Below are 17,328 nucleotides of genomic sequence, written 5' to 3' on the forward strand. Positions count from 1 at the left end.
AAGAATATTAAAAATGATGAAAATTAATTGAATTAAACTCCAGTATATTTGTATAAAATTACAATTAAAGAAAATTATATTAATATAGTAGCATAGAGTAATTGAATCACTGCTAAGTGACTAAAACTCAATGTCCACTGCAGCATTTACATTAAACCCTAAACAATTAGGAAGTGGACGTTGCACAACCGTTTTAAATTAACTTAAAACTACACTGTCCCCATTTAACTGGATTATACAAGAGACATATATTCGCACTGAAACGAGACACAACTTTACTTTGTTAATGTCAACCAGCAATGTTTATAGTAGTTGAAACTTAACAGATATGAAACATATATCTAAGATATATGCGGTTTCGATCAGTCCGGTTTGAAAATTTAAAAATAAAATTTCCACAATTTCAATAAAATATAAATAATATAAACTATGTATTTCTTGTTAAATACTAATGTCTCGATTTACATTGATTTAATATTATAAAAGATTGAAATCAATTTATTTGCTCAATTGCTTTCAATGCATATCCTACACCGTATCAAATTATAAGAAATATACATTTACCAAGTGCATTTTCCCACATTTAAATTAATGTTATTCACTTGCAAACTCCATTTGCATAGCGCACTTACGAGAAAATTGCCAGATTTGAATTCAACTTCGCACTGTTTTATAATAACCAAGTAAAGGAAGAATATTATCTGCATAAAATGATATTGCACTTTCCATTTACACTGAAATGTAACAAACTAAAAAAAAATATAATGTTTGTGTACGTAATTATTTTTGGACCGCAAAAATTGATAAAAAAAAATTGTATTAAAACATAAATTAGATTTCATTCTAAGGACCTTTCGTCGAAAGCTTTTAAGCCAACGTAATTTATTTTCGGAGCAGCGCAAAATATGATCAATGCGGATGCGATACATTTTACCCGCTGATCATTTAATTAAAAAGGCTTTCAACGTGGTTTATTGAAGGGATTCGTTTATCCCAAGAAACTCAATAAGTCGTAATTTATTTAGTACATTATTGTACACGTTCCAACCACTCAATTATAATTTATCGTTTTTAAAAATATTAATATTTACGTTAAACCAGATTTAATTACTTGCTTATTCACGACTTCACAGGTTTAGCTGATGAAATTAAAAAAGAATATAAATCAATTATTATTAAGTATTTTTTTTAATTTTCTTCAATTATAAATTAATTGGGAATTAAAGTTAACGGTATTAATTAAAACCGAAGTTTACGAGAATGCGATAGTGGAGGTACGAGTTTTAATTAATCACAACTATTTTAATGAATATTCCTGCAGAACCATACATTTTAAAGTTAATTAAACTTATGAAACTACTTCATAATTCAGTATGCTTTTCTAATAGAAGAAATATTAGTGCAATTTCATAAAACAAATAATAATAAAAGTTATTACTATCAAATCTTATAGATTTCTCTTAATATAAATTTTACGTTTGTTCTTAGGTTCCTAGGTTCTTTAGGTTTCCGTAATAACTGATGATGGAATAATGAATCATCTTCTTTTTTCTAAATTGAATTAAACAACTTTCTTAAACTGTTCAATATCAAGTGCTTAAAATATGTCAATCGGTCTTAAATGTAGAAATTAATTGGATACAAATTCCTCGTGAAAAGTGCAACAGAAAAGATGAAGTGTTTGGTAGTTAATTTGCATGAATATAAAATACATGTAATGACTCGGTCCCTGGAACTTTATAACAAAAGATTCTCAAGATATTTACGAGCACAAAATGTATTATTATACAGACTTAAAGTTTTCCGACAATAGCGAACTTTCTGTAAAATTTTCAGGGAATATAGGTTTACGAACCAGCGAGTTCAGTATAGAAATTCCTTACAAAACTCAAGTCCACAAAAGAATATCCATTGAAAACTTATTAAAAGAAGATGAGAATTTATGTATGAGCAAACACACATACTTGAAATGAAAATAATCGATATCCTCTCGAAATGGATACTTCGCAACATTGGACCTAACGATGCCATTCGTAAAACGAACAACAAATAAAATGACGATTGTTTATGCCTTTGAGAAAATTAAATACGAAAAAATATTGAACTGATCAATAAAAAAACAATATAATTAATGTTGGTTATTATAGAACTGGTATTTAGTAATACTTTTTATTGATATTAATAATTATAGCTCAATTAATACAATTATTGATTACCGTGTTTTCTAATGGAAATTAAACTGTTATTGTCGTATTGCCTACGAACCTTGCAATAATATGTGATTATTTCTATATTTAAGATATAAATGCGATATTGTCTCAATTAAATACATTTCAAATTTTCGATTTGTACTTATATTTTTTAATAGTCGCAACTTTTGGTTTGCTGATTCAATTATAATCAGTTTCAATTTGTAAATAGGATCGATTAAACAAGTAACGCAGCATTGTTATACTTTTGGTGTGTGTGCTATAAATGTTTTGTGTATTTAAGGGAGAGCCAATTTGCGAATCGATATTTCTTAAATAAGTCAAATCCCCCCTGAATTATTTGAACCTTCGATCGATATTTCGATACCCTACGTCTTTCGACTATATTAGTAAGTGCCAGTTCTGAATGGTACCATTTATCAATTACTTAGTTTCTATCTCAAACATTATTTTTCAGAAATTTGATTGTATATAAATAAACAATATGTAAAATTGTTTATTTATTATTTTAGTGTCTATATTTGATTACGAAATATTTTGTATTTATTTCAGGAAAACATTCATTTATTGAAAATTTCAAATAATAAAAAAGTACTACAAATATTCGAATACATCCAATTTTAATTCTTATGTAGTCTAGCGTTGTTGCACACGTTTTACACGCAACAAATTTGTTTATAATTGTTATAGTAATTGGGCACTAAGAGTATTTCAAAAGTTCATTAAAAATATGTCGCGACACATAAGTTGAAAACTTTAAACCAATTCTAATCAAATAATAATACAATATAAAACAATCATGTTGCCAATATTTTTTTATTTTCACTATTGTTTTAATTCAAGTGGATCAGCATCAATGAAGCAAATACCCAATTTATAATCCCACATTATAAATTGTCCTTTCATTTCCCCGAATTCATATCGATTCTAAAATAATACATCCGGCTCCGTGTGACAAAAATCTGGCTACGCTGGGATTCTAAATTCAATTTTAAAGGTCACACTATTTTAATCATCAAACAAACAAAATAATAACGAAGATACATATTTCAGATCGTTCACGTAGACAATCATTTAGAAAAACTAAGCCTTTCTAAAATTCTTATTGGAGCATTAACATATACATAATTCGTCATGTGGTTAAACTGAAGACGAGTCTATTTTCGAATTGTCCCCCTTAACCACGTTGGGAAACAGTAGTCGAGATAGTCAAGTAAAGTTTATAAAAAAAGAAAAATTATTGAATTAAAACGCAATAAAAATTAATGGATAATATTTGTAATGGATAAGATATATAATTGATTTATTTTTATTGAATGGTGTTAGAATATCAGTTTTTGAAACTGTTCTGCAGGGGTGCCGCAAAAATTGAAAAAAGCTTTGAATTGGGGCGCCGCGGAAAAATTCTGATATATTACCGAAAAAAAAATAGGAACCTATGAACTAAACATTTCTTGCTTTTGTACCGTGAATTAATTAAAATGCTGCTAAGAAGAAAAGGAGAAATCAGAAACTGTCATCCACTAAAATTCAAATTAAACATGGTACAATTCAAGCACACTGCGAGAGAAGAGAGTATTCCTCAATTGGCAACATTCTAATTTTCCCACAAGATTTTAAGTGCCCCGCGACCCCGTCAAAGGCACATGTAAAATGCATTCGAAACTTCTCCCGCATCTTCTTCTTAACAACGGGGTACAACGGGAAATTTAACATGAGATTTCCATAAATTTCCATAAGTTATTGCACGTGCTCCAGCGCTATAAGCAAACATCCGCAAATTCTAATTAAATTTCATCCCTGGACCCCCCAGACTAACAGGGATAACACTATAAAATCTCAAATTCGACCGGCATTCGCGTTTTCTTTGATAGACTGCTTGTTTTTTCATGTTCTCTGTGCGTTTGAAGTTTCTGGAATCGATCAAGCTGGCAACAAGTTTTATTGTTATAAATGTACAATATAATTTATACTCGTGAAAAGAATCAAACGCACTATTTATACGTTACGCCAATGTCTGCTTATTTTCAGCGCTCTACGTAACATGACGAAAGTGAAACGAGCGCATATCTCGTTTCCTTTAAAAATACAACTAGCTGGATGGATTTGCGGGAGTTGATAGGATTTACTGGATTGTTTCTGTACGATTTGCGAATGCCTTGCAGACGACAGCCGATAAATAGATGCTCGAAGTCTCTTTTCTTTCATTGGATTACGTGAGCAATACAATTTTCTGATTAAATGCACAGATTTTGAATGCTAAACAAAGGCATTCAACGTGGATGAATATAGTTAATGAGAAACTACTGTTGAAACTGATCTAATTTTCACGATATATATAACATGAAATTCTATTGTTATATAAACTTTAAAATAAAAATCTTATAAAGAAGTAAATTTATTGACATTCTTTATTATTGACATTGACATTGTTTATGTTACTGTTATTGTTTTCAATGATCAATAGTTTATTAAAAAATAACTTATCTGAGTATTACTTATAGGAATCAGTCAAGGTTTTATAAATAAATAAAGAAGTCTATATAATAGACATTGCGGACAATGTATCACCTGTCAATTGTATTCTATTACGCAATGAGAGTAAAGAATAAAATTTAATTGAAAAGTCTTCGAAATTGAATAGTAAAATAAAAAAGTAACATAAAATTACAAATATATCAACATTATTACTTTTACAAAATTGTAATGAAAATATCGAGGCTGCTAAATAGTTTCAACAATTCTTATAAAATTTTCTTCAACTAAGATTACGTCTAAAATATTAAAATGAAATGAAATTGAAAAGCAGTGCCGTCCATTAGAATTCGTGGGGCCCGCAGTAAACAAAAAAATAATTTATTGTAAAAAAAAACTTCAAATTTTTTATGGACAAAAACAATATGAGCGAAATTCTAATTTGTAACATAAGCTAACTAAGACTATATTCATAATATGTGTGAATGTAAGTTTATAATGTAATTTATAAGGAATAAATAATAGAACCTGTCATTGTGACCTGTTTTAATCTACATATTTCAAGTTATATCTATATTTGGATGAGTTTAATAAAGCCGTTACTAACGAAGGAATCTGGATGCAAGAAATCTGTAAGATTAATTAGGATCGAGTCTTCAGAAGTTGCAAAACTTACAAGGACATAGAGGATTCTAAACTATTTGACTTAATCAAAAAATAAATCAAAACAAAGATTTATCTACAACAGATAATCACATAATAGTTTAATATATTGTAATGCTATCTCCTAATAACGTAATAATTTTATTTATACAGAAATATGAAATAATAATTTTACAAGTTGAATAAAACATTTGTACATTTCTGTTACTTCTTGTTTTTTTTAAGGGAAAAAAACAAATCTGCTATCTTATCTTCAATTTAGAGTGTTGAAAACCTGAAAGAGGTCTATTTGTAAAAGTTTTCAATTTCAAAAGGAGCCTGGTTTGTAGCAGCGGTCTGCAATTGTTTTTCTAGTATTTATTGGGGTGGAAAACTTGAGAGCTCCAAGCAATGAATCAAGAAGACAAAGTACTTTATTTTCGGGTGGAACTTTCATCGACCAGATGGATTGTTTATCTCAAAAGATATATTCTCCACTTTGACTACTCCCTTGCCCGCAGCTTCGAGTTATCCCAGATAATGTAACGTTATCCCTTCAAATCTGACGGCCATTCCTTATCCACATCAGATTAGCTAATGCCCTACAAATCACTTCCAACTTGAATTCCATTCTGAAATAATAAGTATTATCCTGTGGTTTTCTTTATATAAATATAATCCATTTTTTTAAATAAATCATCAATTTTTTTACTAAAAAAATATATTATAGAATAACATTGTTAATTACATATTCAACATAAATTGAGCAATTATAAATAGAGAATAAAACAAAGATTTCAATTCCACAAAATATGAAGTTTATAATTAGTAGGATTTGCAATTAAAATATTATTGTATCTATAATATAACTCTTATAGTTATAATATTTTTAAATTAATGTATATAATATCTTAATGTTCTTATATTAGAATAGCATCAATAAATCGATAAAGAATTCTCGCTTCCGCATAAATAAGTGGAATTTGCTATTCTTGAATATTTAAGCATTTTCGCGTCGAATCTCTTAAAATATATTGAATTATTATGAATATTCATGGCGCAATCGAAACAGATTTCCCGCACAGATACTGTCGTGTATGGAATTAAGTCGTTCCGCTATATATAGAACCTGAGGGTTGTGTCGACTCATATTTTATTCTCTATTTATATAAGTAATATAGAAATATGGCCGAGAAAACATTAGCCACAACAGTGCTTATAAATTGCACGTAATCTAACATTGTATCTCTGGACGTTTGTATGCAGTCCATGCCTCTGCACAGGATTTATCGTTTCACCGTATTGGAATGTTTGTTGGGAATCGATATATAACCAGATGCCCGATCGCATTTATACATCTTGATTTGTGTAGAGACACTTGTAAAGTTAATATAAACGTTACATCCGTCTAACGTCGCTTTTGCCACCGCAAAATTTATAATGCTAAAACGAAGTTGTCAAACATGACGTTTATCTAAAGTAAGTTCTTCACTCGTACGCCAGGTACACTTTATCCAGTCAGTAAATATAGCAATTCGAAGACTTAAGTTATACCTAAGTTATAATTAAATACAATCTAAAGTATAAGTACATACAAAGCATTTTACATTATTTAGATAAGAACAAATTATAAAACCTTGTCTTATTATAAAGCAATAATATACATTTTTTGTTATTACGCTTCTAAAATAAAACTTTAAATTATTTCTAATCTACTCAATGTATTATTTTGTTATCCTTGAAATATTGATCGATGTCCCAGGTCCTTTGCTCGTGAGACGTATACGAGAAAAGAAACGAATATTCTGTAAACATTGTATCAGTCCTCTGAAAAGAATGAATAGAGTGACGAGGGTTTAGCAACACTGGCAATCTGCACATTCCCATAGGAATACGACGATGCAGTTGTAAGTAATAGGAGTCGAAGACGTTCAAGTTACTAAACATTTGACAAACAATTCAAACAATGTATAGAACCAGAATGAATGTAGTCCTTAAAAAGATTCAGAAAAAAAACAAGTGAAAGATATATTTAATATTATTCAATTCACTACAATCAGTCCGAATTCACTATAGTACGGTTTGAAAATTTGAAAAAATCTAAATTTTGATTGAGTTAAATAAAAATAGATTCTAAAAACATATTAAAAAATTGTTTTATACATAAACGATCAAGTCTCTTGTGCAGTTTATTAATGTTCTCGGTTAGTCCGGATTCAAATAATCCGGGATATTGGCAAAACAGATTGCTGCATTTTGTAACAAAAATGAGAGTAATATTGTACTGTATTTGAAATGCATTAAAACCACTTTTTTTAATATTAAAAGGAAAATTTTGACATTTAAAAAACTGAATTATTACCAAATAATCTTTTGATACTTCTTTGCGTATGCGTTTATATAAATTATACTAAAAATCATTAATATTTATTTAAGTACAAGACGAATGTATATTTAGAAATTTTTAAATAAATAATATTTTCAACAACTTTGTCCATTCTTAAACTGAGAATTGTACATTTTTCCAGTTGATGTAAAACAAGTTTGTACTAAAGCAAACTGAAATTTAATTGAAATTCTTGCTAATACAAAAATGCGAAAAGCAATTACGCGTCTGATAGTAATTTTAAAAGTTAGTTATAATATAAATAATTATAAATATGTATATATATGAAATGTAAGTACAAAAATAATTATTTTATAAATTAGAAAACGTATTATTAACAACAATATAATTATACATTTTGTGTGTTGCCAATAAAACATTAATTGCATTTTTAATTAAAATTCTCACTTATAGATAAAACTAAAAGCAATTACGTTTTTTAAGTAATTTATATCTTAAATACATGTAAGAAAAATAACAAATATTTTGTTTATATTATAATATTACTGCAAATCGTTATAATTGTATTATCAAATAGACCAGAATAATAAAATAATGGAACAAATTTGTTTATTTCGTAATTTATTGTTGCAATAAATATTAATATTTTATATTAAAATATTGTACATTTGGTAATAAACAAGTTTGTAATAAAATATAAAATGCATTTATAATTGAAATAAAGAAAGCAAACAGTAATTACAGTTTTGTGAATCATTTTAAAATTGACTTAAATAAACCCAAGACTTTCATACAAATGAACATTTACATTTAAAATGATTCGAGTACCGATTGATGTGTTTAACGTAGAAGCTGCCTTTTATTTACATGTGCTGGTCGATGAGAAATGTCAGGAATATAAAGTAGGTTCAAATTGTGAGCGAACGTTGCGTGCGTTACGTTCGACATGAATATTAGCGCGGTTTTCATTTCCACATGGAACACCGAAATCATGATGACAATTACTAATTAGGGCCTTCAGTTTGATAATGAAATATTTAGTGTTCGGACGTCAACCGCACATGTTACACACATCATTCCGTATATGAGAGGATTAAATTTAAACAATTTCCAATGTAAACATGCTATTAAATCACGGACGAGAGCGAGACAACTAATTGGATCGAACCATTTGTTCTTGTTTCCAATGGTCGTTTCTCTGTGCAATGTATCTTCTTTCGTAAGCTATTTATAAACCAGTTTCAGCTCTCCATTAAATACGAAAAAACTCTATTGCAAAACATACGACTCTTTTAAAATGATTAAAGAAGATACTCGTATATTACCGCGCGCTCGGTCTTTCTCAATATTCATTAATCTAAAAATGTTACAAGTTCTTATATGAAGCCAACTATTGTCATTAGTACTTCATAACTACATTAATTATTGTAGCAGACAATTATATAGAGACGCATTTTAGTTTTCTCTAACATTAATTAAATTAAACATTTTCATAAACTTTCTACCAAATTTTAAATGATACAAAAACAATAGAAAAACAAATTTATATGCCAATATTGTAGCAGAAATATTCAATAAATAGATTTTTTTATATTAACATCCAAGAAGTTCATCATCAAAACTATAAAACTCAATATATAAAGTACAGCAGTTTGAAAGTAAATTATGCGAGAAACTATTTACTAGAAATAAATAAAGGGAAAAGCTGATCATTCATATATAAAACATAATTTTGTGTATTCTTTTTTTATTTACTTTTAGCAATTTAGTTTATTTTAAAATATTAAAAGCTTATGCAATTCCGCAATAAGCGGAATAACCAAAACATTTTAGTGAAAATCATTGAAGAAGTTATATCCAATATTATACAGAAAATATAATAATTGAAATTCGCATACAAAAAATAGTGATTCTGAATACGATGAACCAAACAAACTCGCAACAGATTTTTTTAGAAAAAGTTTAGAAACGATAACCCAAATCGTTGATCAAATTGTAGCGAATGATCCAAATTTTACAAGAAATATAATTTTGACTCATAATTAAGACAATCATGAAGTTGAACATACAAGTTGTCGTATACAAAAGCACTAGTAAACCTAAAATATTCAAACTCTTGTATTTAAAACTTCGTTGCTGTTATATGACGTGTATATCACATTTTGTAGTTTTTTTTATTTGCATATTTTACATAAAAAAAATGGCATTCACGCAATATGATGTCGCCTCGCTTGTCAAATGGTTTAATTAAAACAGATTGATAATGCACCACGATGTAAAAAAATCGATAGGCTTTTGTAATCCATTATAAAAGGAATGGAAATTTCCATTTTATTGTATGTAGTTATTAAATTAATGCCTTTTACTACAGTGCATGCATTGCAGTACATTTTTAACGAATAAAAAAAATATATTGGATATACGCTATGAACGTAAAACATAATTAATCGAAAAACATGAATAATTTATTTGAGTCGATTTTCTTTCGACTTATTTATTAAAGTCAAATAAGAGAAATAATTATATGCATTAAATTTGCATGTAATAAATTGATGGTATGAATTCTGAAAAACATGTTTTCAATCAAATGATGATTTTGAAGGATAAAACTTGAAATGATTCTTCTGAAATGAGTCACCAGAATTGAATAAACAATGTTTGATTTCAAAACGTATACCTTGGCTAATTCGTATAAATACATCTTTACATGTTGATAGTACATTAATCTAGTACAACTCACCGCAAGAAGTGTTTATGCTTGCTAAATTCTTAAAATAACATACCGTGCATAAAATTACCTTTATTATTATATCAAAGTATTATTTTATTTTACGCAACAAACTGTAATTAAATTAAATTATTAAAAATAATGTAAAAAAAATCGTTAGGTTGTTTGTCGTTAGATTTATGATAAATGAATATTAAATTAAGGTTTTTAAATTTGTTAAATTAATATCAGCATTACCAAATTCGTCACGTCTATACAGAGATTCATCATCCAATTATCAATTCCTCATGGCATGGGTTATAACTTTACTCACAAAAAAAAAACACCAAACACATTATTTATGATTACGTAAAAAAGTTTTATATTTAACATCAACTATTAATTACTAAACGTCATTTGTTAAGACAAATGAAGATTTACTACCGAAAATACGAGGAACGAAACTAAGTGTACATTTCGTAGAACGTAAATAGTAATAAAAAGTAACGGAAATAGGTTATTTTTAAGTATTCCTAGTTTCTAAAATAATTTCCGAATTAAATGATGCAACACTATGTAATCACTTCGTATATTTTTTCATACACAAAAGCTGAATAGTTCTCAAGAAGTTTAGTAAAAATGTTCACATCCTATAATTGAAAAAAAAATCATGAAAGTAGCGATCTGAAACATATTTCTCAAATTAGGAGAGAAAAGGAATCCGTGGAAATCGGTTCAATAAAGTTTAATTTCGTATAAATATTTGCGTAATATACTCACATACATAGCCGTACACATGCCACGTACATCGTTGCGTTTATTTAAAAATAAAAGGAACATTGGAAAATATTTACTTTTAACGCGGAATGCCTATTTCTGTGCGAATCAATTCAATCGTAATTTATACTCCGCTAATAACTTATATGATTTTCATTAAAAAAGTCGCATCTTAACTTAGTGTAAGACAATTAATTTTACGTGTTTTATATACAGAGTAGAGTTCATGACTATACTTGAGTTATTGACAAAAAGATTGTTATAATTTACTTTTGTTATGCTTATAATACGCACCTCCGTTTTTTATTGGCTGAAATAAGTACAAATTATGTCTAAAGATACAAAACAATTATAATTTAATAGAATTTTCATAAATATATAATATAATATTCCATTAATGTGTCTAAACTGAGCACAATGTAAATTTAATTAATGCAAACATCAAAGAACTTTTCTACATAATCCTATTTTTATATTATATAAGGAAAGGAATTTTCAATTAATATTTAAAATGACCATAAACTGTGTATTTTTGGTAATTGAACCAATTTTTGTGTAAAGTACTAGTACTATTTAATATGTCAAATGTTGATTGTAACACATTGTTACTGTTATATAAACTTTGGTCAATTTTCATTAAATAATGATAATAAAATAAAGAGTCAGTCAATTGGATTAAAGCTCCTTTCCTACAACCGACGACAATGCAATTTCGTTTCAAGTTGATTTCAGTCCGTTCACAGTATGTAAGCGCTAGAATGTTTACTTAATCCCACAGACTTAATACCATTTAACGTGGAACCAAAATTGCGGTCTGAATAAACCTGTTTATAGCCTCGAATGATCTCCGTATGACCAATCAACCAACCAACCAACTATCTGCGAATAGGGTCTATCCTAAGCTATCACCATTCTAACATTTTAGATACATTAAAAATGGAAACATTTGAAAATCTGTAAACAATGGAATAGTCGTCGTGAATATCCTATGCGCTCTCCGCGAATGTATTTATATGCCACATACAGAGGTGAAACATGAAATTGTGTGGAACGTCGACGTGACTACAGTTGGAAACTTTAATATCAGATTATTAGGTCATATAATGGATACAATGGCACCGTTCTATCTGAAATTCAGCTGGATTCGGTTCATTGTTACTGACAACCCTCGCCGTCACACGCACACAAACTCAGTGTCACACTCGTCTGAATAATAATAAATTTAATATCAATATTTTCATTCTACTCGCAACGTCTGGCTTTGGAATTCGAAAGCTGTTTCTTTTTTTGACGTGAATCCAAATGTCGGGGTGCGGCAGAACCGACCAGAAAATGAATAATTTAATGCCCCGTGGGGTGGGTTCAGTTCATCTTTGTAAAAAAAAATAGTGCCTACCTTAAATCCTTTATACCACTCTTTGATTGTGGTCTCGTCGTATCTCGTGCGTTCCTTAAGGAAGTCCATGTCCTCCTTTGAGAGCTTGTCCTTGCTGCCGAAGCACCCCATTTTGCTTCGCGCAGCCCTTCACCTAAAAGAAATATGAAAACATACATAAATTCAAGTCCATCTCGCCACTCCTGAAATCGCTTCACGCATATATCACCAACGTCTATTTTTTTTTTGTTGGAGTGCTTGCTACTACAATTATAACGTGATAAGTACGAGTTAATAATTAACTTTCATGAATAATAAGAATGAAAAAAAAAATATTTTCAGAGGGTGAACTCCGGCGAGAAATATATGTATCAGTGGCCATTAGAGCCGAGCTTTTTTTACCGTCATTATTATTTTTTTTCGTAGTTTTCGTACATGTCTGAAAACACGCACGCTCCACTCTGAACCCTATAATAAGCATGAATTATTTATGAATTTATCGATTAAAATATTAAAATGGTCTCTCGTGGAACGGCGGAATCGGCCTCGCGCTCTATTTTCACGAAACACATTACAGAAAATCCTTTTTCCCAGATTCTATATTTCGATCCGCTTTCCCAATTTCCACGACCAAAAAAAAAACCAAAATAATATGAAAAACACACGCACGACAAATATCAATTTATTTTTGTCACAAGGAAATAACGAATCGAGGAAATGAAAAGTGTATAGTATAAAGTCGCTAAATTACATGACACATTCAATAAATGTTGTACAGTTTACCTGTAATTTTTTTAATATTCTTTTTAATGATAATACCACAATATTTTTAAATTCAAAGAAATATAATATATACTAAGCAAAGGTTTCTCGTTTTGTTAAATTTCGTTGATATATATAAAATAATAATCATTGAATCATATTACAACAAAAGTAACTAAATCAATTATAGCAAGACTTCTTACGTAACTATTAAATCAAGCATTCAGCAAGAATACGCTTAATTGGCAAGTCTAGATATTTAATTAAACGTGTAAGCAATGTGTCGCCATTAAAATTGGAACGTTTCAATTATTCCGCGAATTCAAAATCGAGTTTCATAATTACACGTGAATAGTTAATAATTGAAACTATTACGTATTCACTTACACTAAAAAAGGATATTACAATTTTGCATGTAAATCTACAAATAAATTTGCAATAGTCATACTTTGTAACGAAATAAATTACATGAAAATACGTATAGATAAATAAAAGAAGAGGAGACGCATTGGCAGTAAAACGTGAGGGAATATACAGATTTATCACTATCATATAGGAATCAGTAGCGTTTTACGGCTTTTTTATGACCGTATACATTAAACATGGCAGATATGAACCGCAGGATTTGATTCACGTTTACCATTTTTTTAAGTCAATTTAATTAAAGTTTTCGTTTTGATACGCATTGCTTTAATAATCCGTACATAAAACGTCGAATTGAATAACTGCAAATATCCATCTATATATTGTTGAGCGTAGACACTAACTTTCAACCATCAATATTGGTTTTAATGATTGGATAGGTCTGAAGACCGGAAGCAACCGGAAATCGAATAAGGAAGATGTTTGTTTTCGCTTCCACTTTATTTATTCTCTTCCGAGATATAAATTAAACTGAAAAGAAAACTGTATCTTTGTCTAATCGATTTCCCGAACTTCCCTCACATATTACGTAATTTACTTGAACTAGATTTATCAACAAAATATTATTGTTAATGACCAAGTTATTAACTTCTTAATGGTAAAACAATAAACAATCTCGAAAATTCTACAATTGATTAGAGTAGTTTTGAGCTAAGTGAACGGAACCAGAAATATACATTTTGAGATTGGAAAGCACTGAAGTTAAATTATTTTGAAGCTTGTTACTCTTTCGCCGTATGGAAACAAAAACAATGTTATCAGGTTCCACAAAGAACAAAGAGAGGGCGAACAATTTGTGAGAGTGCTCTAGAGCATTAATATTTTACTATCATAATGGATATTATGACTTACCGTGACGTGCAAAGAGTAATCATAAATTATCATGTGTTAAACATCCACATTAAGATTAATATGTAATGGACTTCTAACGTCTACCGTGCAAATGTCCATTATCTAATCTAAAACATTCACTGTAATTTTTTAATTAATAAATTTATTGATCTATAAATAAATGTAATATAATTTATATAGTGGTGAATTTGTGTGTAATTTATAAACCGTCAAAGCGGTTAAATTTCTAAACCGTAAATTTTCCACGGCAAATCCATCACACTGACAACTGCATTAGATAGCAGGATTTAATAAATATCGGTGTCTACCTATACATTATTCAATAGTCGCTCCACGTACTTGCATTTCAAGTATTTCAAAGTAAAAGAAAAATAAAGCATTGCGACAGAACAAACAAAAAGTCACAACATTTCTTAAAATATTTTTGTGTTATTTAATTTTAAAAATGTTCACTTATCAAATTGTAATAGGGTATAACTTGTTCACGTCATTTTGTATTGATTTATTTCTGAGTCTTGTTTTGTCGATATGTCTCGACAAATATATTTTAGCTGTTAAATGTACGAATTACTTGGATAGAGAGAGGTCACTTGATATTATACTTTCAAGTCACCCAAAATTAATACGTTCTATGTATGTAATTTAATTGAAAGCCAAAACATAATACATGGATTATTTAATCAAAAAATTATGTAGTAACATTATTCGTTCATACTCAATAGTACAAATGTAACTTAATCAATATTATTTAAATAAATATACTTTAAATAATTCTGAATTTTATTTATTAGCAAAACTAGTGACAAAAACAAATTCGTATGGAATTCCCATTATACAATAAAGATTACTTCGTAATCAAGTAACTTGTAAAACCAAGTAAAAATCCCCGTTTCGCAATTTCTTTCTTTTTTTCTTTAATAAATTTAATTCAAAATAAAATTTTACATATACTACATAATTGATAGGACGACGGAATCTAATAACATAATTTTATACTTCAACTTTTTCAAGGATTTCGTCGTGCATGCGATCGAAAACAAAAGAAAATTAAATGTGTACTGCAAAAATAATGATAATTTTGTCAAATAATGTGTACATGATTTGACAAAATTATCAATAATTAAGTCCTACTTAAACGATATATGTATATGAAACGTTAAATTATTTACTTATTAGTCAAGATATTTGACTAAATTCTCACAATTTAAGTTGCTTAACGAAATATTCTGTTTATTTTAAGTTATATAATTAAACAAAAGAGGTAGTGCCTATTCTATTTCAGTAAACGTATCATATCAGATACAACTTTTGGTATCGATTTCCCATAATACTTCGGATGACGCAGGAACGTGAGGGTGGATTTTTATTGGATTGTTCAAGAATTCTCTTGGAAACTTTCTCATTTATTTAAGGGAAAAAAATATATTCAACCTTTAAATTCTTAATACACAAGTCTACAATTTCATACATTTATTTAAAATTTGTCTTTAAATAAAATATTATAAGAAACGTTTTTAATGTACTTTTTTAAATTTTCAATCATAATTATATATTTTAATAATAATCTTAATTAATATATATGATTGCACTTACTTTATAATTTATTTATAATTATTGCTATATATAATGTTATTATTAAGTAGATATACGAAAAGGGAGAAATTTGATTGAAAATTACTGTAAAGGGTCGTAGGTATTTAATAACGTGCCGTGTATGAAAATTATATGAAACTGAAAGTAATGAAGTTTCTCTGACGTTATAATATAACTATTTATTAAAGGTTTCATAAAAACTTTTAATAAAATAGTTTTCAGCAAAACCAATAATAACAATTATAGACTAATTAAATAAGGCTTCTCAAACAACACGCAGATATTTACTTTAATAATATGTATTTAGTAAGTAAATAAAGAAGCCGGCTTTGAAATTGTTCCATTAACATTACGTAAAGTGAACGAGAATTCCGAGCAGTAAATCCATCTTGCAGATCAGCGCCGGATTTATTTTCGGATTACTTCTTCTCTCCGGCGATTAATTAGCCGAAGAATATCAAACAGTCGAGGGAGCCCAGACGGGCTTCGCAAAACAGGAAACGGAAACAGCGCTAATTTCTGTTTGCTTTTTATTGCAGACATCATAATGTATACCATTTTAAACGTCCGCTGGGATCAAGTGCGAGCCCAGGTTTATGTACGTAATGGAACGTAAACGCGTTGTGGGAGTATATGTGTTTACTAATACGTATGTATGCACACACCTAAACCTATACAAGAGGGTGGTTTGGGACATCAGGAATTATCCTGTACAAGGCATGTACGGTTGGGATTACGTCCCATTCAGATTTATTCGTGGTCTATTGAATAAAGCAGGGCGTTTGCGTGCGTGCCTGAAGACCATCCACTCTACCTTTAGGCCCAGATAGTGGATGTTCTTCTCGCAAACTCATCCCCGAGCCTAATTGCATTTGCATAATGCCAAATAACAAAAAAACGTTGTTATTCGAACGCTTCTCCTTCTTTCAAATGTAATTATCTCGGTATCAATTCGAGCGCGTTCTCCCGTTTATTTTTACTCATCTATAGAATTAATTGAAACATCTTTTGCAGAACGTGGCAGTTTCGGGACGGTCCAATTTAACGGGCAACCGAGCATCGTTCGAGCTAGGGACGTTTCTATTTGGGATTCGAAGTGAATTCTCCAGCCGATCGGAAAATTTGTACCAATTCATATTCGCCTTGTTTTCAAGGCAACGCCCGA

At 29.1% G+C, this 17,328-nt stretch overlaps 2 protein-coding genes across 4 annotated transcripts in view; both read right to left on the bottom strand.

Annotated features, from left to right (window-relative positions):
- Positions 1–17,328, bottom strand: part of LOC108563007 (neurocalcin homolog) — a 75,444-nt gene that overhangs the window by 31,864 nt on the left and 26,252 nt on the right. The gene's annotated exons all lie outside the window — the stretch shown is intronic.
- Positions 1–17,328, bottom strand: part of LOC108563008 (neuronal calcium sensor 2) — a 66,986-nt gene that overhangs the window by 24,044 nt on the left and 25,614 nt on the right. For all 3 annotated transcript variants that reach the window (XM_017921544.1, XM_017921543.1, XM_017921542.1), the window contains exon 2: positions 12,555–12,687. In XM_017921544.1, the coding sequence (XP_017777033.1) occupies positions 12,555–12,665 (111 nt within the window). In that variant the 5' untranslated portion in view covers positions 12,666–12,687. The remainder of the gene's footprint in view (positions 1–12,554; positions 12,688–17,328) is intronic.

The sequence above is a fragment of the Nicrophorus vespilloides genome, unplaced genomic scaffold (assembly GCF_001412225.1).
Source record: "Nicrophorus vespilloides isolate i.1.1-1 unplaced genomic scaffold, Nicve_v1.0, whole genome shotgun sequence".
NCBI classification, from domain to species: domain Eukaryota; kingdom Metazoa; phylum Arthropoda; class Insecta; order Coleoptera; family Silphidae; genus Nicrophorus; species Nicrophorus vespilloides.